Source organism: Notechis scutatus, chromosome 2 (genome assembly GCF_049901735.1).
Source record: "Notechis scutatus isolate UNSWTSFEM ecotype Mainland chromosome 2, rNotScu1.2, whole genome shotgun sequence".
NCBI classification, from domain to species: Eukaryota; Metazoa; Chordata; class Lepidosauria; order Squamata; family Elapidae; genus Notechis; species Notechis scutatus.
The window spans coordinates 172,677,554-172,701,111 of record NC_142010.1 but is presented as its reverse complement, the minus strand read 5'-3'; the positions used below and the strand labels follow the sequence as shown (position 1 = coordinate 172,701,111).

General features: G+C 36.0%; 1 protein-coding gene across 1 annotated transcript in view; it reads right to left on the bottom strand.

Moving 5' to 3' along the window:
* The window catches only part of PAX5 (paired box 5), a 243,846-nt gene that overhangs the window by 3,590 nt on the left and 216,698 nt on the right, over positions 1 to 23,558 (bottom strand). Inside the window, exon 9 of the mRNA XM_087957413.1 lies at positions 12,699 to 12,785. Coding sequence (XP_087813539.1) covers positions 12,699 to 12,785 — 87 coding nt within the window. The remainder of the gene's footprint in view (positions 1 to 12,698; positions 12,786 to 23,558) is intronic.

Below are 23,558 nucleotides of genomic sequence, written 5' to 3'. Positions count from 1 at the left end.
AATCCTACCCCTGGATTTAAATATCAAATTTCCTCAAGCCTTTGTGGACCCCCATGGCAAGATCATGGACTCCTGGGGGTCCACAGACCACAGATTGAAAACCACTGGTCTAAACAAAAGTATATTTGATTCCATACCTTAAAATGATGCTTTCTAAGTAAAGTTGTTACTTTATTTAACTTTACAAACAAAATATAGCAATATGTAAGGAAATATATACTTTGAGGTGTATATAGGTTCTTTTGAATATATAGGTAGATTATAAGTTCACCTTGTTTCTTGGGCAACCAGAGGCTAACTATGAGATTATAGCTGATGGATAACTTAACTACATTTCCTGTAAGAACGTCTTATGAAAGGGGAGGAAAAATGGAGGTCTTCAAAGCCTTCCGAACCCCAAGGAATTCCTTATTTTTCATGTTCCATTTGCTCCATTGGAGACTCTGCCCTTCTTGTAGTCATTCTATGGAAGTATGTTCACCAACTAGGAAGAGGCATATCCATGGTAAGTAAACTTGAAGGAATTTGGGAAAGAATGGGATCCCTTGACTGACGTGGCTTGGTCATGGCCAAGAATAGCAAATTGGAGGAATCCAGGAGAGTAGCTTGGGAAGACCCATGGATAAAACACTAAAGCATGTTCTCCAACTCTAGTTGCTGCCATACAGCCTTATAGATTCTATGGTGATGGAAAGGTCTCAATGTCTGATGTTAAGGTATTAAATTTTGTTACATTGTCTACTGATAAAACTGTGGATTTTCAGGATTCAATAATTGGATGTAAAATTCAGAAAGATAGGGACTACAAAAAACACTGGTTAACATATATGTGCACAAAGTACCAGGTCTAAGATATTGGAATAGAACAATTAGAAAATATTGGTAAATGGTCAGATAAGATGACCCAAAGAGGCTTTTCAAAAGGCAACTGAACTTTCTCATTTTTTTTTCCTTTGAAGATACTTCGCTTCTCATCTGAGAAGCTTCTTCAGTTCCATCAGTTGCTAAAATGACCACTTGAAAAGGTTATGGTGTATCAAATTCCTAAAATCCACTGTAAATGATCTGAGTGTGCAAACTCTCATCTCTTATTGGGATGAAGTAAAATGCATTGTTTCTTTAGGTAACACAATATACATAATTAATATTGTTTCTGCCCTCCCAAATTACATGATCTACTCGTTGTAGAATACCTTATGCCACCAGACTTGAAATTCTAGAACTAGAAAACCTTGAATTACGCCGTCTTCGGTCTGATTTAAGCATGGTATATAAAATCATACATTGCAATGTCCTACCTGTCAATGAATACTTCAGCTTCAACCATAACAACACAAGAGCACACAATAGATACAAACTCAATGTTAACCGCACCAAACTTGATTGCAGGAAATATGACTTCAGCAATAGAGTGGTCAATATCTGGAATACTCTACCCGACTCTGTAGTTTCTTCCCCAAACCCCAAAAACTTTAACCTTAGACTGTCTACTATTGACCTCACCCCTTTCCTAAGAGGTCTGTAGGGGGCGTGCATAAGCGCACCAACGTGCCTACCGTCCCTGTCCTATTGTTTCTCTTATTCTTCTTTTATTTTTCTTATATGTACCCATTTCATGTATTCACAACTATGTATACACTTATACTTATTATCTTGTAAACAATTGGCAAATCAAATAAATAAATAAATAAATAAATAAATAGCACTTTCAATCAATAAACCCAGTAAATCCATTTTCAGCAACAACAACAACAACAAAAGTCCATAAAGAGTTCCCGGGTTTCTTTATAAAAGTACTTATTACACTTTCCCTATTCAAACAAGCCAATTAAGCCATTTCTGCAAATTCTACCTTCTTCATTATCCACTCTTCCAATTATGGGTATTTTGCATGTGTGAAAATGGCTATCTTGCTAATGTTGGCATGTAAGAAAAGAAAATCCAAGGCTAAAATTTCTGAGCATTTTGCTAAAAAGTTCCTATATGAATCCAGCATGGAAAATAGCTATAAAACAACTAATTGATGAAACACAGCAGGACAGAAAATAAGAAGCCAGGAAATAAGATTTTAGATGTTTCTATTTATGAAAATAATATCTGAGAAAGTTTTAGTAGAACCCCTACATTCCTCATTCCACATACTATGAGATTTTACTGTGAGATAAAACTCAAACATAACTTCTCTTTGTCAAATTGCAGTCCTGCCTAGATTGTACCCCTTCGAACTACAAACTGTTTCTTGGGAACAGATAATCTGCACCCGAGATAGATCATACACAGTGTATTAAATTCTTTTTTTAAAAAAAAACACTCAAACTCTTTCAAAGCCTTGTTTTCACATAAAATTGTATATACCTTCTCCATGCTGGAAAAGTAATGAAATTCCTAACAGCAAAATCATTCCTGTCATAGAAAACGCTGCTGACAGCATTAAAGGAGAAGAAACAGGGAGAAATCAATAGAGTAGTGACAGATATCATGAAGAAGTCACAAAGTTCAAGACATGTGTAAGGGGCCAATATTTCAAACAGATGAGCATGTGAAAATAGACTAGCAGCATTGCACAATATTGATGAAAAAGATTTTCTGCATCCTGTTTCTAGAGAGCCAACTGGTATTTTGGGAAGGGGAAAGGGGATAGCTTGGTTTTCCTTAGATGTCTTTCTTGACACAACAAGGGCATGGAGAAAGTCCTGTAATAAATGGATCTTAACTCATATTCTGAGGCTTGTTTAGATGAGCTGCAATCTTAGCAACCAATACAATAGCAGCCTTAACCAAGTGCTTCCCATATGAGTTGAATTGCAGCTCCTGTAATTGGCTTATGTTGAGTGAGGGATTACAAAAGATGGTTTAAGATAACATTGGAGTAGGGGGCCATAAAGCAGTGGATTAACCTTGCTATTGTTGCTGCAGGGCAAGCAACATGGTTCCTATGGCAATTTAAATTTAAAAATGCATTGTAAGTTTTTTATTACTAATTCTCTCTAATTTCATCCATTTAACAATTGCATTGAAATTGGTTGCTTATTCCTAGCAAATGTGCATATATGTGGTAAAGTGGATTAAGATGCTGGACTAGGAGAAAGAAGACCAAGTTCTAGTCCTCCCTTAGGCATAGAACCTGACTGGGTGACTTTGAGCCGGTCATTCTCTTCTGGCCCTAGACTGGAAAGTTGGGAGAAAAAATGAAAGTGAAACTGATCCATAACCTTCAACGAAGAACCTTCATCCCACAGTCGTGTGTGTGTGTGTGTGTGTGTGTGTGTGTGTGTGTGAGAGAGAGAGAGAGAGAGAGAGAGAGAGAGAGAGAGAGAATAAGAATATGAATGATTGGTTGCTTAAGGCAGGATAAAACTCAGGATCAGAACTGATGCTTGAACCATTTCACCAAACTGTCTCCCAATTTTTGTGATGGGAACACAAAAGCCTGGTGCTATGCAGCTGCAGGGAAATCTGGGCATTCTCTGTGATATGTAGTTTCCCAATGCACGGTCTATCATGTCTTGGGGTTTACGCATTCACTCATTAACCAAAGAACATAATAGAGTAACCATCCGAGAATAATTCAATTTCTATTCTCCAATTTTCAAACTTGGCAATGCTGATATTCAATGGAAGGTCATCAACTGATAACAGATCAAGTGCACAACGGTAAACAAGTTATCAGAAATACACAGATCACTATAATATATTTGATTGTATCTAACTTTTGCCTTCCTACTTGACTCCCCCAGGTTCTATACCCATAATAATTGATATGAATCTATGTTACACACAAATTACTTTAGACAAAACTCTATATTAAACAAAGAAAGAAAAATATTAAATATCTAATTATATTGACCATATTAAAAACTTGATTTTAAAAAGTAGAACTTCCTTTAAGAGTGGACAACTTTTTTTCTTCTTCAAGCTGACCTTCTGATCCATTTTTACTACATGATGTTTTTAAAATAATCTGGCTGTTAACATATAATTTTTCTCTGTAGCTCCCTTGCAGCATTTTATATATCTGCTGAGTTGGGCTTTTTTCCCCCCATTCACATTTCTGTGCTGAAATCAAAAAGATCTGTATTTAAAGTGAAAAATGAAAACATCACATTCCAAAACATTCACTCTTTTGCCCTGTCATTACACTCTCCTCTAGAATAAATTTGTCCTTTCTTCTGTCATTTTTCCTTTCCAATTCATATTATCATCAATTTATTTCTTGACACAGTCATTTCTGACTTCTACTTGTTCCCTAATCCTTTCATAGAAGCCCACAGAAGTACTGATTCTAATCCTAACTGACTGATTCCATACCTTTTCATCTCATATGAAATCATGCCAATATTGTCAGCCTTATGACACTGTCCTCTATAACAACAACTCTCTCTGTAAATATATCTTTAGCTCAGGTGTAGCCAAAAAGGGAGCTCTGTCAGCCTTACTTACAATTCACAATGTGCACAAATCACATCAGCACAGAAGAGAGAACAGGGCATCAAATGAGATCCGCTATGATCAACGTCAAGTCGAAAGTAATGAGTTAAAATGTTAAAGAAGTTATTACAACAAACCAGCATGAAATTGAATCATTTTTCTTCATTAGACTGGGTTGCTATTATCCACTTTTAACATGTTTGTATTAAGTAGACTTTAAACATGTAAGCTCGCTAGGCTTCAGTGCTTGAAGCCTCTTGGGGTTGCGAGTGTGTGTGTTCATACAAACTAGGGCAGCCATTACGACTTCAGTGCTTGAGCTACCAACGCAGTTTTCATAAAGATTTCTAAATGAACATTGTGTCAGCGTTCAATTACACAGGCTAGAAAGAAGAATACACCGAAGTGGTGTATTCTCTCACTCTTTGCCTCTTCTTACAGAAGAGAGCATGTACTGTACTGAGGAAGCAAAGCACGGAAAGGGGGGAAGCTAAAAAAAACCTATATGGTTTCAATAATACTGTATTTTTAAGCTACATTCATTACCTTGTATATGAATAATAGATCTGATTATATCCAACAAAGTTACAGCAGAAGTCCTACAAGAGGCAGTGTCAACTGAGCCCCACTTTACTGGAATCTAAAGGACATGAGCCTCTAAGTTATGACATATGGCAGTTGTCAGTCAGGTCATTTAAGAAGCCACAGGAAGGCGCTCATATACTGTTATGATAAGGTACCGCAGTCCCTCAATATTGCCTCCCCCCCCAAAAAAAAAAATCTTCTTAGGCCAAGTTAACAGGCATCAGTACAATGATTCATGTCATCTTTAGATTTTCTTATAGTTAATGTGCTCATCAGATGACATTTCAAATAGTGTGAAAAGCAAATCCATCTCAAAACTCTGATTGCTTGGTTTGATCCATCCTTCAGCTTACTATAGGTTTTATGCAGGCTGGGAAATAAACTGTGTTGTTAGAATCTATCATAAAGCTGAAAAACTGATTGGAACATAGAAAGATCTATTAAAGTACCCCTAAGCTACAGAACAAAGCTACAGAACAGGAATGGAAAAGCAGAATTCCTCATAATGGAAGAAGTCACAAATTACTAGTACAGCAAGGATGATCAAAAAATAAAAGATATACTACCATGTTTCTCCAACAATACGGCATCCACCAATAGGAAGGCCCAGCATGATTTCTAGGCATGAGGTGAAATTAAGCCCCGCCTCCAAAATTTAGACCTATTTAAACCATGCGTTTCCCGCCATTTCTCACATCGTTCGTTAGAACTACACAAAGTGAAGAGAACTGGGGGTAAGGGCAGGGGGATGGGGAGAAAACTTGCCTTTAGGAGTGCCCTGCAGGTAGCCTAGGCTAGAATACCCCGATGCCGATAGAAGCTCCCTGGAAGGCAGAGTCCCCAGCCACTTCAGGGCGTGGCATGGCTGCAGTCGGCCGATAGAAGCGGCCTCGCGGCAAGGTATGTGCGTATGGGCCACTCTAGGTGAGGGAGGAAATTAAGTCACCCCCGAAAAGACGGCCTAGCGGTTTTTTCGGGGGTCAAAAAAAAAAAGGCCCGGCCTTATTTTGTGAGAAACATGGTACTATAACATTTGCACTAAAATTTATCTTGTTAAAGAAAGACATTTAATTAAAAATCAAATGAAATTAAATTCTTTAATCAATAATCATTGTTAACAAACATTGCAAACAACTTCTAAAATATTTGTCCTGATTTGTTTTTCTTTTATATTATTCTTAATACTTGATATCTAACACTGATTAAATCTTGCATGCTTTGTCACAATATGGTAAAAGAAAAATGAGCAGGAATTTTAGTCTACCTCCACCCCACCCCACTATTTCTATTATTCCACCTCTCTCTCTCTCTCTCTCTCTCTCTCTCTCCCTCTCTCTCTTTTGTAATTTATTCCTGATTTGCCAATTTGTTCAATTTCTGATCTCAAAACCATCTAGAAACTCACTGATGGTCTTTCCAAGTGAACAAAAAACAGGTTCAAATAGCTGCATCCAGTCCATGCCCTATTCAAGTCGTTGCTGGTCCTTTATCCTACTCTACCTAAAAGAACACAAGCTTGAATAAAGGCAAAAGGGTTCCTCTTCTCATTATACAAGTAGTCCTCAACTTATGACCACAATTGAGCTCCACATTTCTGTTGCTAAACGAGACCAATTTCTGTTAAACGTGTTTTGCTCCACCTTACAACCTTTTTTGCCACAGTTGTTAAGCCAATTACTGCAGTTGTTAAGTTAACATGGTTGTTAAGTGAATCTGGCTTCCCCATTGACTTTGTTTTTCAGAAGGTTGCAAAAGGTGATCACATGACCCCGGGACACTGCAACCGTCATGAGTCAGTTGTCTAGCATTGGAATTTTTGGGGAGATGATGCAACGGTTTTGTAAACGTTAAACACAGTCATAAGTCATTTTTTTTCAGTGCCGTTGTAACTTTGAACAATCTCTAAGCAAACTGTTGTAAGTCAAGGACTACCTGTAGTCAAAATCATGAGTGATCCTAGATTCTGAAACTGAGCCAATTGGAAACTGATTCTTGAATTGCCCTAAGCAATAAGATTTCTTTACCAACTGAATATATTTGTCTACTCTATTTGTATATCTCCAGCCCTCCAACAAGATTCTGGTGGCAAGTATATATTCTGCTTGTAAAACAGATTAGGTTTCTGGCATATAATTCTTTATAGTGTGTATTTTTGTAAAATTAAGCAATACCCATTTCCCCAATGGTTCATTCCCAATCACTTATTTTACCCCAGGAGGCATTTCGCCATAAGAACAGATCCAGCTCCTCCCACTTGGTCCTATGAGACTCTATGCTGTCAGAGACCAGGAGTTCATTGACATCATTTTGTGACACCATTTTAATTCTGTTCCCTAATCCTAACCATTTTCCATGAAGGAAGTTATAAGAAATCCTCACTTGTCCTCCTTCAAAGAGAAACACGTGTTTGCCTCACTCAAAGTGCTTTTCCAAAAGGCAACTGGATTTTGTTTTATTTTCTTGAAACCAGAAAGAAGAGGCTTCTTGGATGAGAAGTTAAGCCTCTACAGGGAAAAACAAACAAACAAGAAAGTCCAGTTGCTTTTTGGAAAAGCATCTTTGGGACAACCATGACCTGGATGACTGAGAATCCCCATATACACGTTTTGCCTGACACCAGCATGCTGATAGCTTCTGCACTTTGTCCATAATGTGCCTTCCCCAAATCTCTCAATAATAAAATAGCAAACTTTACTAGCAAACATCCAGTTCAGAAAAAACTTATGTCTTAACCAATCTCCAACTGCAGCTGAAAACTGAGAAAAGTTTTCCTAAGATCTTATAATATTGAAGCTTGAACCCATCAGTTCCAACGCTATTTCAAACATGAGAGAATCATATTACATTTGTATCACTCGTATTGAGTACCACTGCTTTCCCAAATCAATGTAAATAATAATTTATCATATTATACATAATTTGCAATAATATATTTCCTTATTTCTGATGACACAGGGATTGTCTTCTAATATTATCCCCAAAAACAATCTGATTAAATCCAATCTCTAATATTCCACATTAGCTCCCTTGCTTGAACAGTGATGAACTCATGCATTTTATAAATATGATACTTCTTTTATTTCCTTGCATTAGTCTTCTTCACTTTAACAACAACATTAGGTCCTATTTTACATGTAACTGGGGACATTTTGGCTGGCAAGTAAGACAAGGAGAATCTATTCTTTTTTTTCTTTTTTCTTTGCATAAAGTTTTTTGTTATATAACATATAAAAAATTTATTTTTGGTTAAACAGCTTGTTGCCTGGGTACAAATAGTTTTATGAAATAATAAAGTGTTTACAACAATATTCATTTTATTGATATTTATTATATCATAATTATTATAATAATAATATTTTCTACCCTCAAGGTTGGCAATGATGTTTAAGGATATGCCTTCTAAATGTTGGAAATGCCATCAGATACTACCATATGTGGTAGACATGGCCAAAAGCAAAAAAATATTGGACAAAAATACATACATGGTTGGAAAAAAATAGTAAAGCAACATACTGATTTAAAACCAGAAATATTGTTGTTGGGCATGTATAACAAGGGGAATACATATTTGATTTTACATGTACTGACTGCAACCAGAATTATAATTGTACAACAATGGAAAAGTGAAGAAATCCCTACAGATGAAAATGTGATTTTTTTAAAAAAAAAATATTAGAATGTGCAGAAATTGATAGATTGATAGATTTCCTTACAATTAAGGAAAAGGGAGAAATTGAATACTTTTTGACTTGGGTCTTATTTTATCAATGGTTACCTGACAAAAATAGAAGTTAGAAACATGGAAATATAAGAAAAGGAACAATGAAAAAAAGGAGGCTTGTTAAAAGGGATATGACAAGGAGAATCTATTCAGTGGCTTACAGAATGGATCAAAATAGATCAGTTATGGATTACTATAAGTAATCATGGCTTCAGTGAACTGATGTTTGTAAATACAAAGCATACATCTTGTATGCTTTTTTAGGGGTGTTCAACTTTTTTTTCTTTTATAATTTTGTGTATTAATTTTTTTGTTCTTGTTTTAATTAATTTTAAAAGCTCTTCAAAATACTGCACAGAACAAACTGCTATATTAATAACTGGTTTGTATTTCACATACTACCCTAACTTTCAGAAATACTGCATTTCGGGACAAAAGACTCTATGAAATCGATGGTTTTTGGAGAAAATTTTAAACATTTCTTGTTATATTATCTTGTGTCCAGAAATCGATCATTTTCAATACAACTGGGGAATGTGTGATAGAGGTAGTAAATCCTACAGACATAGCCAAAACAACAACAACCCATATTTCCGGAATAGGAAATAGAGGCAAGGAAACATATGAAGGATATCTGGCTAGAGAAGCTGATTCGTTTAGATAAGATATGTTGTTGAATGTGTTTCAATTATTGCATCCAATTAAATACTGTTGGAGGTTTTGATACCTATACTAGGATCCAAAGTGAGTCAGTTTAATCTACACCTCAGGAAGCTATTACTGTATTTCACTGCGTTGCATATGTAGCGAAACACTTCTTGGCGATCAGTAAGGAGTAACGAGCAAGTAACAAACAAGGAAATAAGTACTTGCATCTGTGAGAACCAATCCCAAGAGGTATCCTTCATGCTTTTTGTAAGTAGCTGTAGTCCATTTTATGTCAAGCTATTGGCCTTGAGCTGAGTGCTGAAACAATATTAGAAAACAGCTTCTGATTTGAGCTGTGAGCAACACCAGACTCTTAGTTACAGCACAGTAAATGGCAATTTTGTACTGTAAAAAGCAGTGTGACACAGAATGCTAAAACCCATCAATTCCTCCCAAAGGATTTATTTAAGGGCAAGAAATGTGATGGGTAGATGTTAGGTGGCTCAATTACTTAGGGACTCAATTACTTAAAACAAAGAAACTGAATTTTAAAAAATGACAAAAATTCAAAATTATTTCTCTGCTAGAGGTCACACATAACAACCTTGCCATCCATAAATCTGAAAGTCTCTAAGGCACAATATCTCTCTGCTAGAGAAGTGACAATTAATTGGTATTTTACTTACCTCATTCACATAGATTATGCAGGAGAATTCTAATCACCATGTGCTACACACATGTAAGGTCAAGTTGGGCCAGCTTTTGACAGTGGCATAAAATGGATGTTGCTTATCCTCCTTATTAAAGGGAGGGTGAGGGTGAGTTACTTAGGGACTGCCAATGGTCTGTAAGGAGATTTTTTTCTAGAACCATTTGGATTCTGTCTTGCTGCAAAATTACATGCCCTAAAATCTCCCCTATGTGTCTGGAGAGAACATATAAAAAACAAAATGGGTGGGGGGGACAGTTTAAAGAGGAAAGAAAAGATCCCGAAGAAAGGCTATTCGTTTGTAAATTATAAGTTATGCTGCTCTCTTCTACTGAAACAGCATCATCTTTACTGAAACCCAAAAAGATCAAAGGAGGCATATATTCAGCTAGCAGTATGATGAAACATGCAGAAGAAATACATTCCCCCCCTCCCCCCATAATTTCTTCTACATTAACTTAAAAATTGGGACAAGAATCCAGAAAACTAGCCAGAAAACACTAACGGGATGCACCGCCTTGGATTTGATTTGGAAGAGGTGCTTAGAACATGCAATTAGAAGTGATCTGTCCCTTCATGGACCATGACATGGTTGCTTTAGTGAGCTGCAGATAGGTTCAGCATTCACACTTCCAAACATTTTAATGCATTACTTCAAATTAATTCCAAATCACAGTGGAGCCTTAATACAGCCTGAAGGCATAACATGAATAAAGCCAATAGCTTGGGGGAGTTAAATGTAATATGGGAATGGATTCAACTTCCCATAGGCTACATTTCTTTTATACCCCTGCCAGTTATGGCTAAATTTATTACACGGGGCTTTGCACTATTTTGTATCCTGTGTACCAAAAGCAAAAGGCGAAACAATTATATACAGCAGGAACAGAGATCGCTTTTTCAAACTCCTTTCATCTCTGAAATAACCATGGCATGGAGAGTGAGCCACAGAAAATCTTGGCAAATGCCATCCGAGGTGTTTGTTGTGATTTCGGAATATGAATATCTGAATTATGGTTTGTTGAAAGAAAGCAATTATGTACACAGTTGTATGTCCGTTCTTATATCTCACATTTACATTAAACAACAAGAATTACTTGAAAGTGAATTCAAGTAAAAACAAAGAGACTTCAGGTTAAAATGTAAGCGTGAAGGGATTGTCAATTAATCAGTTCTGATCTATGTAATTTGATGATTAAACATTACATATATTGTTAGACATTGCTATTTAGCTAGAGAAGGCACTCCAGAATGTTTCAAAGGAAATTATTATTATATCCAGCCCTATGATTCTATGTTCTATTATTATCAGAAGCATCATTATTAAAATTTTATGCACAAATATAACTATAGGCACAAGAACATAAAATTTAAAATGTATTGCAATAGCACTTAGACTTACATACCGCTTCACAGTGTTTTACAGCCCTTTCTAAGCGATTTACAGAGTCAACAACCTGTGTCCTCATTTTACTGGCCTTGAAAGGATAGACAGCTGAGTCCAGTGGTGGGATTCAAAAAATTTTACTATCACTTCTTTGGGCATGGCTTGGTGGGCGTGGCAGGGGAAGGATACTGCAAAATCTCCAGTCAGAGGTGGTATTAGACGGTTCTCTGAACTATTAAAAATTTCCACTACCAGTTCTCCAGAACTGGTCAGAACCTGCTGAATACCCCCTCTGGCTGAGTCAACCTTGAGCCAATCAGAATCAAACTCCTAGCAGTGGGCAGTGAGTTAGCCTGCAATACTGCATTCTAACCACTGCACCACCACCACTCTTCTCTTATAAAGGCCTAACTTAGGTGATGGTTGCCCAGAAGTGTAGTGTCATGCCCCTGTCAGAGTCTGAATCCAAGGAGGAAGATGAATGGCTGACAAGGAGTTGGAGTGTGATTCCATTGGCTGTGGAGGAAACTGGGGAAGGGCAAAGTCCGGCTGGGCAGAGCAGGAGGGAGAGAGAACAAGGGAGAGGGAGTTCAGAGGAAGACCCAGGCCCACCCCCTCTTCATCCTAGGGCATGCAGGGAGGAACGGAGAAGAGAGCAACGTGGGTTGTGTGCCTTAAGGGGGAGGAAAGGGCCCTGATTCTCTTCATTGGCCACACCTGGGAAGAGAGTTTAAAAGAGATGCATGCTGAGTGCAGCGTCTGTTGGGAACAAATGTGAGTTTATCTTGTGTTGACTTTGGTTATCTGTGTTCCTGACATCCTCCCAACGTGTTGAGTTATTGCCATGCCTTCACATCTGGAATTTCTTCTTCTGCCCTGCCAGACTAATTACCTCATTTTGCCTTGATTGGACTTATAGTTACAATTTTTGTTGACCACATTTTGGATTTGATTCTATGCAGCCAAAGGCTGGGAGAGTTTTTCTCCAGCCAGAAGGTAACCAGGACATTGGGGGCAAAGTTGGAGCTAATAAAGTTGGTTATCTGACTGTGTTGCCTTTGTGCTGCACCTCGGGTCATCACATGTACAACATGGATTGCATTCTGTTGCGCAGTCATAAGGTCCTCAAGAGTACATTGGACAGGGCACATGGGGGCACATTATTGGGCTCCTGAATTTTGGATTAGGCTATGGCTTTAATGGTAAGAGAACAAACTTACCTAACAATCCAGGGTTAGGAAATCTCCAGGAATCATTGTATGTTGAATATTGTGGGTGACTGTACGGACTTCCAGAAAACTCACTCCCTGAAATAAAGAGAAAGGAAAAGTCTCAATTAGGAACAAGTAAAATAGCAGAGATTGTTAAAAAGCCATCTGAATTCTAACAGATGACTTAATGCAGTGAATGAAAAGAAAGACGGTTCTTGGTTGTGATATGTTGTCCACTATTACAATCTGGATGGTTTTATGCTGCAATGGCCCTTAGATTCTTGATTCATGTTATTGTATCTTTATTCTTGCTACTGTTCTTTGCATTTAAAATCATTTTATTGTTGTCATACTCCTAATAGTATTGAAATTGAAAAGAAGGATTAAATAATAAGTTATTGTTATTATGGTTGGTCACACAGTCAGCCAGATGGTCAGACTTGATTTGGTATTTTTATCCACCTATCAAATCTTTCCCAAAGACCTGGGAGAGATGGATGTTTCTTGATAGGATTAAGAAGATCATTGCAGAATGTAAGCTTTTTCCAAGGAAAGCTGCCTTTCCAATTGACTGATAGTGATTTTGTCAATGCCAATGGTGTTCAAGTAGGTCCAGAAGTTTTGCGATTATATCAAGGGACCTGATACTATCTTTTCTTTCTTTTCTTTTTTTGTCACAGTCTTTCTGTTGATATTTATACATTGGGTTTTTCACTGTTTTCTGAGAAACAAACAAGCTAAGTATCAATGTTTCTCTCTACAGAGCTGTTTAGGTGGTGATTTTGAATCAAATTCAACCATGTTTAGTTTCAGTTGTGCTGCATTGATTCTAATTTTCCTGAATTCTTTTTTCATTATCCACATACTTTTGGGGAGGAGGGTACTTTTATCAACCCATTTAAAGAAAATATATTTTAAAAATTCCAAATAGAGATATAAAAAAATAAAAGAATAAAATAAATTTGAAAAAAGTAGGGATTTAGGAAATCATAGAGGTCTCTAATATATAACAGAATAACAGTTGGAAGGGACCTTGGCGGACTTCTAGTCCAACCCCCTGCTTAAGCAGGAAACTCTATACCATTTCAGACAAATGGCTGCCCGATCTCTTCTTAAAGACCTCCAGTGTTGGAACACCCACAACTATTATTGATTAGCTTTAAAAAAATCAATAAATTATTTATTGTATCACTTTAAAGGACTAAGAATCATTATTTAAGTATGACTGAATATCAAGAATTATGGTCATTACAGCATAAATCGTCAAATAAAATTATCAGTTCTAATAAATTCAATAATTCAGTCTATATTACTAAAAATATTACTATCTGATCCAGAAAAGTTAAACAGCAATTCTATGCAAAGTGAACCCAAACTGTAGATGTGATATTAGTCTATGTCTAAATGATGGTTTCCAGTTTGAGTTTATTTAATATGATTTATAAGCTGCCCAATTGATAAATGATTCTGGGCAGCTTACAATTTAAAAAAAACAATGAACTTTGAGGGGAACCTTTTAAAAAGAAAACATATAATACCCTTGTGGTACTTGCCATATACAGGTTAATTCAGTATACTTTGAAGGGGTTTATGAGTGAGTAAAGTGAGTTGAATAAGAATGTTGCAGACTGAAATGTGAATTCACTTTTTAAATGTCTTCATCCCAGCATCAATCATTTTCCAGAATTATTGAGCTTTATCATATTGGCACCAAATAGGAAAAAGTGATTCAACTTTACTCATTACATTTCCAGTTTTTTGAAAAATAAATGGTCCATTTTTACAAGCAAGACTGGAGCCATATATTAATATCTTATACCAATTTGCTCTGAGTATAATATTCCAGGTGAATTTAATGTTCTTCCATTAAAATTCCCATTATTATATCTCTATTACTGCATCCAAATGTTATATTTATTTAATCATGCAGTCTTTGACTTGTTAAGATTCTTAGTGATACTTCATTAGTAGTTTATAAATAAGGCCCAGCAAATGTTCTGAATTGCAATCAGGTCTTTCAATATTCCCACTTGTTCCTGAAATTATCTTAATAGTATGCTACATATTTGAAGATACTGGAAGAAATTAACTAGACTGGACCATTATGAATTTTAGAGTTTCAGAAGATTTTATTAATCATTAAATCATGCAATCTGAATAGTTAACTTTCCACTGAGCAAATTAATTTCTACCTTCATTTTCATAAAAATAAACATTTAATAGCAATATAAGAGGGTAGGGATCTGGACTGATTCTTTTCTTGTGTTTATTCAGGCATTCAATATTTGAATATAGATCAATTACTTATTATTGAATAATCTCTTATAAATTATTTGGTTCAATTGTGTTAACCCAGACATACTGTATTTATGCGAACTGCCTGGAAGTCCTGACCCTTTTGTAGATGTAACCAGACTGTAAGGAGATATAAATTCCACCAAATTTTCTGAATTTATCTTTGATTCTCCTGGGCAATGGAAAAGTAAAATTATAGTCTTCTTGGACTTAATCTCAATTTTGGTGATTTCAAGGTATTTCACAATGTCATGTAGACTAGTTGAGTCATTCCAAAGACAGGTATGTGGTAACTTCGATACTGCAGATACAAAACCCTTTGCTTCTCCCTGGATTAATTTTTTTTAAACAGGTCATCTTAATATTAGCATAATTCATTTGTTGAGCAGAGGGAAAATAATTTTAAATGTGCTAATAAAAAGAGCTTTATAGCTACATCTCTATTTTGGCATCTATCGGCAGAAAAGATTTGGGAAGTCAAAGCTTATTTACCTATACCTTCCTCCTCTGTGAATTACTTTGGTATCATTTATTCTTTTCAGCAAAACAGAAAGAAGTCTTTTTTGCACTATTGTTCTTTTGGGAAAAAACTTTAAGGACTAAACTTCAGCGGTTTTTAGTAACAACATTGGAACAAAGTGGCATACAGTTCCTATTGTTTTGATGTGTGCCACACTCTGTATGAGGGAAATGGTTAGATAATAATCAAAGAAAGACATGGTTTTCTCTCTATCAGACTATTCTTTTCTCCTTGTTAGAGAAGGCTCTAAAAATATTCTAACCCTGCTTAGGTAACATATCTGTATGAAAATAAAAAGAAGACTTGCACAAACTTAAAATGCTTAAGTCTATTAAGCATCTGTGATGCTTAAATCTATTAGAGAATCTACATTATGAGGATCCTATTTTAAGATTACATATTTATTTTAGTGTGGTATCACACAACTGGACTTCTGAGAGAAAAACACTCAAAACAGATGCCATATAGAGGCCTGGTTGCCATATTTTGTACTATTTCCTGTCTGCTTTTTGTGGTGTTTGACAGTGAATCAATGTTATTCCCCCACTGTGGAAACTAATGTAATGAAGTTCATGTAGGCTAGCTTTCAAATAAACATTTCCTGTCCCCTCCTGAAAATTTAATTGGTACAGACCCACCAGGAGATTGGATCATTTTGTGAAGAGAATGTGAGCTTTTTCACGTTTTATCTTGTAGCATGATTTCTACTGAACATGAAGATTATGTAGGCTCTTAATAAACTGACTGATTTTAACTACAACACAATATCTGCTACCCCTGGAGGTAGTAGTGAGAGGGAAATTACAAATCAAGTGTTTAAATTAACCTGTCCTCTTTATGAGTTACTTCACACATAGAAAGCAACCATCATACTTCTTTATCTTTTTCACTGCTAAAACTGCACTGAGGAAAAATAGGCCTTTTAATCAATCCTTACTTTCTTTTAAATGGAAAATAACACCTGGATGAAAGATCTTGGAGTATAACTTCAAACAGAATCAGATTAAGCTTTTTATTTATTATTATTTTATGAGTGGTTTGCTTAGCACAAATATTCATCTGAATCTTCTTTGTTATAGGTGAGCCTGTCAATCCAACACAAACTCTCTGCTTTCGATTTTGTTTTAGTTTAAAAATAAATGCATTTAATAGTTTCAATGTCTATAATTACCAACAATGTATGATTAATATTATTTCAATTATTTGGGCTTTTTTAATAGTAGTTCCAATAACACCATACCGTACAGATGCTATACTACTGAAACATCATATGAAAATTCATGGAGGCAATAAGACCTATCTCCATCAATTTACTACATCCTTGGAGTATCTGTATTTGTAGACCAGGTCTTCTCAACCAGGTCTTCTCAACCAGTATATACATTGTCCAGCCGTCATTGAAATACTAACATTAAATCAAAATTAATGTAAAAAAATGTCTGTAAACATCTAAATGCCCTTCTTGAAAGAAGTAGGATCTTGTTTATATCATGTTGTAAACTAGATTTTTTTCTAGTGATTAGCAGTGCATAAGATACTAAAGATTGAGAACCATAGATTAGACAATGATGCATACATCTATTTTGTTACTGTACTATCTCCATATGTGGTGAGAATATAACATATTCATATTATTGAAAACATACATTTTGACGCAACCAAACTTAGTATTCAAAATCCATTGGATTCATGGCATTAGTACAAATAACTTTGCTTGTTTCACATGGTCCATTAGTACAGGCATGCTATGGATCCCAATGATTAAAAATGATCACTTTCTAGTGGGACCCAGAAAGAAAAGACCCTTTTCTCTTGCAACACCAGCCCCTAGAAAATCATACTCTCAAGTTGCAACCTGCACCAAACCTGTCAACTTTTAGGAAAGCTATAAAGGCCTGGTTGTGTATCTCTAGGCATAGAGATCAGAAAGTTAGTAGTTTCAGCCATGAGATATTATGGGTTTTAACTGTTCTTTTGTGTATTGCCAATGGTGCCCATGTAAATATAGATGTTATTTATTTGGGATGGAGTTTATTCTTGTTCATTGTTGCTGATTTGATTTTTGTTGTTGTTTTTAATGTGTTGTTGGTCATCCAGGTATTGAATTCCCAATGTCAATTATCAATTGAATCCATAAATATTGGGAATTCTGTGCCATTTTCATCTATGTTCCATGGACCCAGGAGTAGGATCTTGGAACAACTGCTCCACAGTCATATAGTCTAGAACAAGAAATCTCATAAACTTCATTTCCCTTGCTCAGATAAGTCTTCCTCCACGCTGTTGCAGCCCAGCTGTGCTGTTGCCCTGCCTCTATGTTGTGTTATTACCTTGCCTCTGTGGAGAAAGATGTTGTGTTTCCAAGAATAATCAGTACTCCTGCACAAGTATCAGTAGAAAGAGGCTGATTTTCTTCCCACTATCTCTTCCACCTCCAGAGAGAGAGAGAGAGAGAGAGAGAGAGAGAGAGAGAGAGAGAGAGAGAGAGAGAGAGAGATTTCCACGCCTCTCTGGGGGATGCTCTATTGCCTGACAGGCTGAGGCTTCCAATTCTCTGTTTTTTATGCCTCAGTGGTCAGGGTGTCAGGCTCCTGCAGTACTGACTAGCCAGGAGGTAGAGGAGTCACTGAATACCATCAGTTTGGTGACAGTAGCGCTTGCTTTCATCCCACATACTCTGCATATCCATCAGCCATGCAAAAGGGTGGGAGGAAAAAAAGGGGTGGAAAGAAATACCAGCAAGCCACAGAGCAGGTGGGAAGAGAGTAAACGGAGGAGCCACCAGGCCTACCATTAACATCCCAGGCCTTGGACAGATAAATGGATCAGGAGTGCTGCGAAAGTAAGCGAGATGAATGAACACTGCATGAGTGCCTCGTGATTTCTACCAGCTACTTCTGCACCCATCAGATAGACTTCTTGACAGCCCTGTTTAATGATCAGTCCAGTCCGGAGCAATACTATGCATCAGATACCCAGGGGAATTGTGCACTCTTGTCTGAGAGAAGAAGGCGGGAGGGCAGATGATTAGGAAGATGAAATATTTCATAAAATGATAGTTCAATACATTGTTTTTTAATGATTACACGGCAAAGCCCTTAATTAAGACTGCTGCTTTTTACAAATGATTCCATCACCTAATTGCATTGCAGAAAAATGCTTCTTCAGTCAACAAGACACTAAGAAGCCGGACAACGATTTCAGTGGTTGATGCTGCATGTGATCTGGGAAAAGGGGAGGGGGGAACCCCACAACAAACTATGCCTTGAAATATTTATTCCAATCTAAGGAGGATTGGGTAGCACAGCTTTGCGTATACGTATTTAGCTAATAGCAGGGCTGGTTGGCCTGAATAGGTAGTATGTTGATACATACTTTTCTTTATTTCTTAGTTCCTGGAATTTTACAGCATTACAAATACAATTAGAATATGCATGTATGTGGGTCAACTTAAAAATAACCCACAGAACCTTGAAAGTTGGCTCCTTGGTTTGTTGCATTTTGATTGGCATGGCCCAAAGCTTTGCATCATGTGTTGGATAAATGCCTTTGGAGCTGAATAATGAGAAGTCTGAATGTTTACGAACCTATAGGTAGAGCAAGACAAAAGCGGTTCTGACATTGAATGCTTTTTAATAGATATAATCTACTAGGTATGGAAATATCCAGGCACACACACACACACACACACACACACACACACGTCCTGCTAATATGAGAAATCACTGCTATTTATACAGATGAAATTACTAATAATGGGTACGAGCATATCACTGAGGTAGAAGACACCTCTACCATATACTGCAAAATAGATACTAAGCAAAGGCAAAGAAACATTTTAGAATATATGTATTAATGAACTAAAATTAATTTTAAAAAAAAAGCTTTTCAATAAATGAAGACATGGAATTAAAATCAGGAACTGATGAGCAGTTCTCTATGAAAAGAAGAGTGTCAGTGAAGGTTGTGATTGCTGCATTCATTATCAGCTTCCATTGCCCAAAATTTTTTATTTTACTTAGATTGTACAATGCAATCATGACACAACCCAATTCGTTCAGTTTACAAAAGACTTGAGTTGTTACAGGAACTAAAAGTGGAAAAAAGGGAATTCCCAATTATAAAGGAGGGAGAAAGAACTCAAAGAACAAAACTGAATCCAGAAGAAGCTAAGCTATGATCTTTTCTTCCATCACACTGGTCACATATCTATCCCCAGATTTAGAATTATTCACCATAATAAATAAATAAATTAACTGAACCAAATTTTACTTTCTTAGCCTCATTTATATATTTACAATATTTCTATGCTACCTCAAGTGAAGGATTGTACATTAGTCTTATTAGAGATGGATACCGCCATAAGGAATGGCCAAAATCTATTTTTCCTTATCAATCCTTTCATGAATACATACATTATTTTAATTTGTGGAGGGGCATCATAAGTAGTCTAAAGTTAGGACTTCTGGCCAACATCTTACTCTGGTTGGATAGGTTAGTTTGTTCCAGCATCCTCTGATGTTTCTTATTCACAAATTATTTAAATGTTACTTTTGGAATTCAAAACAGGTTATTTAAAACAGGTTTATTTATTTGGATTTTCAGTTCCTTTTCATCATTTGGAATATTGCTCCATGCAGTTTTACCAATATCTTCCCATTACTGTGGCAATTTTTAGAAAGGATGTGATTTTTGCTCTTTTGGGGGGGGGGAAGATAAGTTAAAAATAGATTATTGATTGTATAAGCACCTGATTGGATTCATCTGAGAAAATATTCTCTCCATTCAAACACATGAATGTGTTTAGGACTGATTTACTGAAGAGTAACAACATCCTTCAAACACAAGTAATATCTTTACTGTCTTTAACATCTTAGTCTTACTGGTGCAATTTGCACATGGAATTCCAGAAGAAGCCCTAATACATAAAGCATTGGTTCTGTTAAAGGGTTTATCAGGAAGTTACTGAGAGGACTAAGTGTGTTCCAGATTTTCTTTTTTGACTGCTAATAAGTGGTGGCCATTAGAAATTTCTTGTCTTTGCCATGGACAGATGAGTTATTGCTAATACCGCAGTCCACTCAAACAGGGAGGAAATAACCTTGATTTTGTTCTTTCAAGATTATACTGATGAAGTCCAACAATTTAGGAAGATGTACATTGGCATAAGAATGATGACTCATGAGAAGTGTTTTATTAGTTGCTATACATCTTTGTTCTTAAAGCTTTGGATAGAGACCAGATATTCTTTCACTGTCCTAAAGATTTTTTAAAAAATCTTTACTGAGGTTTATGGACAATTGAAAACCTTCCATGTTGTGCCGCTGGGCCTACTTGAAGCTGCCCACCAACAATTTTATATTGTTTGCTCTAATTAGATATTTTCTGATTTTACTTAGTTCATCTTGTTGATAGAACGAAAATATTTTTGGATTGTATTTCTTTCAAAATACAATTTGTTTCCTCTTGTTCCCCTCCCATTTGCTTTCTGTTCTTCTTATATCTGGCTTTGTTTAAAATACAGATAAGTCAATTAGTACAATAAAAAAAACCTTTCCCTCTTTCTACCCAAGTTGGCTCATTTAATAATAAATGAATAAAGAGAGTAAGGAGTATCAAAGAAGCTTAGTTTGATTGCCATCAGTCAACAAGAAGATTTTATTTTTGCTTTTATCACTCACCTTTCTTCCTATTTATCTTTTACTCTTCATTTACTTGAAGGTTAGTCTGGCATAGTAACATACTAGAAAGCAGGATGCTGTGTGATTAAGACATGCCTTAGGCATGAAGTATACTGGGTGATCTTGGACTAGCCCTTTCTGTCAGCTCTAGATAGAAGGCAATGGCAAACCATTGAAATCTTGCCAGGAAAACTGCAAGGAATTGTCCAGGCAGTTATCAGGAGTCAAGACTGACTTGGACTGGCTAGGTCTGGTTCCGTAGAGAGATGCTTTTTCCTACAAACCAGAGAGGGCATGCTGCCTGCATCCCACGGATGAGCCTTTGCTTGTTTGCGCGGTCTGGTTACTGGCATGCCACAGACCAGTGCCAGTCCACCAACCAGGGGTTGGGGACCCCTGCCATAGAATGATAAGGAGCAGGGGATTATCTTCAGACTTTGTTTTTAACTATGGCTTTTATATGATTGCATGGATTCATTTGTAAACCATCCAAAGTCACACAGGTCAAATGAACAGTGCGGAAATATGATAAATAAATAAACTGGTCCTTTGTTTGTTCTACAGTTGAACTGTGATAAAGGATAAGATAACTAGCAATACCCACTGAAATAAAAAGAGTATATAATGAAGCAGGGAAAGGCTGAATAATCTCCTGTTTGTCCACTAACCTGCTCTTTGGCCCCAATTTATTAAAGGGGGATGTTTTTGCCTTAGTTCGTCCAGTGTCAAAATTCTGCAACCTGTTTCTACATTTTTTTAATTAAATTAAAAAACTAATGCAGCCTAGAACATATGAGATTTGTCTTGATTTCTCAAAACTGTTGGGGGGAGAGTGGAATCTCTGATTTGTCATAGAAAAAATAGTGATAGCTAATCCATTAGATTAGTTTTCTAAAAAGAAACAGTTACAATTTCAAGTAGTCCTCGGCTTACAACAGTTCGTTTAGAGACTGATATTACAACTGAAAGTGTGACTTGTGACTGTTTTTTCACACTTAGGACCATTTAAGCACCCCTATGGTCATGTGATCAAAATTCAGATGCTTGGCAACTGACCCATATTTATGACGGTTGCAGGGTCCCAGGTCATCTTTTGCTACCTTCTAACAAGCAGAGAGAATAGGGAAGCCAGATTCAATTAACAACTTAAGAAATGCAGTGATTCGCTTAACAATTGTGCAAGGAAGGTTATAAAATGGGGCAAAACTCACTTAACAAATGTCTCACTTAGCAACAGAAATTTGGGGCTCAGCTGTGGTCTTAAGTCAAGGACTACCTATACTCACAAGCATTGATTAATATGAGTCAAGACTGTGATTATATCTGAAATAAAGCTATACATGTGAAATGTTCTTTCCCCAATGTTTGAAGCTTTAATGTACAATTTTTGGTTTTTTTAGATGCTTTAAGAAATTAACATTTGTTCATCTTTAAAACATTATCTTAAAGTAAATTTATATAGTTGTTAAACTTTATAAAGAATTTATAACAAAGGTTCATAACTGAACAGTTTGAAAAAAACAACTTTTTTATATTCATTCTATAATGTCTTATTTTCTGAAGAAGATGGTTCATAAATTTCTTCCAATAACAATCATTAGTTTGAGTGTTAAGCTATGCTGTATGAAGAGCAGGGCTAAACAGTACATTTAGCAAACAAAGTGAACTGAAGCAATTTGCATTTTACATAATCGCATTTCAAAACAGCAGGTAAGCAAAAATCTATTTCTAAAATTACTGTTTGCAAAAGGGCTGAAATGTAAACAAAGTATGTTTTTCAGGTCAAGAAGAACCTAATTTAATGCAATTAATAATATGAACTCCTGGAGTTTAAAATAAGTCCATTTATTTCATAGAAAATGCTAGGATAGTGAATATTTCTGAGCAATGGACATTTTCTTTTGTAAAATAATATTTTCTTCTTATTTTGATTAATATTTTATATTTGAATGTGCTTATTTTACTCTATTGTTGTAAGGCACTCAGAGCTGGAGTCGGGAAGCATCCAAATTGAATTTTAAAAAATAAAATACAGTAGTTAATAAGAATAACAAATACTAAATAAAGCAAAATCACAATGTTGAATATTATGAGTACGTTTTTGATGCAAGCTATAGCTTGGAAATTGGAGGACAAACAGACAGTAACATCTGAACATCATACTATGGATTTCACCTTTGAACAGGCTTTGATTAGTTAGAACAAACTGAGTTCATTTTTTACTCATAATACCAAACAGACAACAAAAAGATATTTTCTGAATTGTTTTTCCTAGCAGAAGGAATCAAACCAAAGCATTTGAACACTTTGTTTCACATTATGTCAGAATTCTTCAGAATTTAAGCATGCAAATATGGCCTATATAAGGCATGG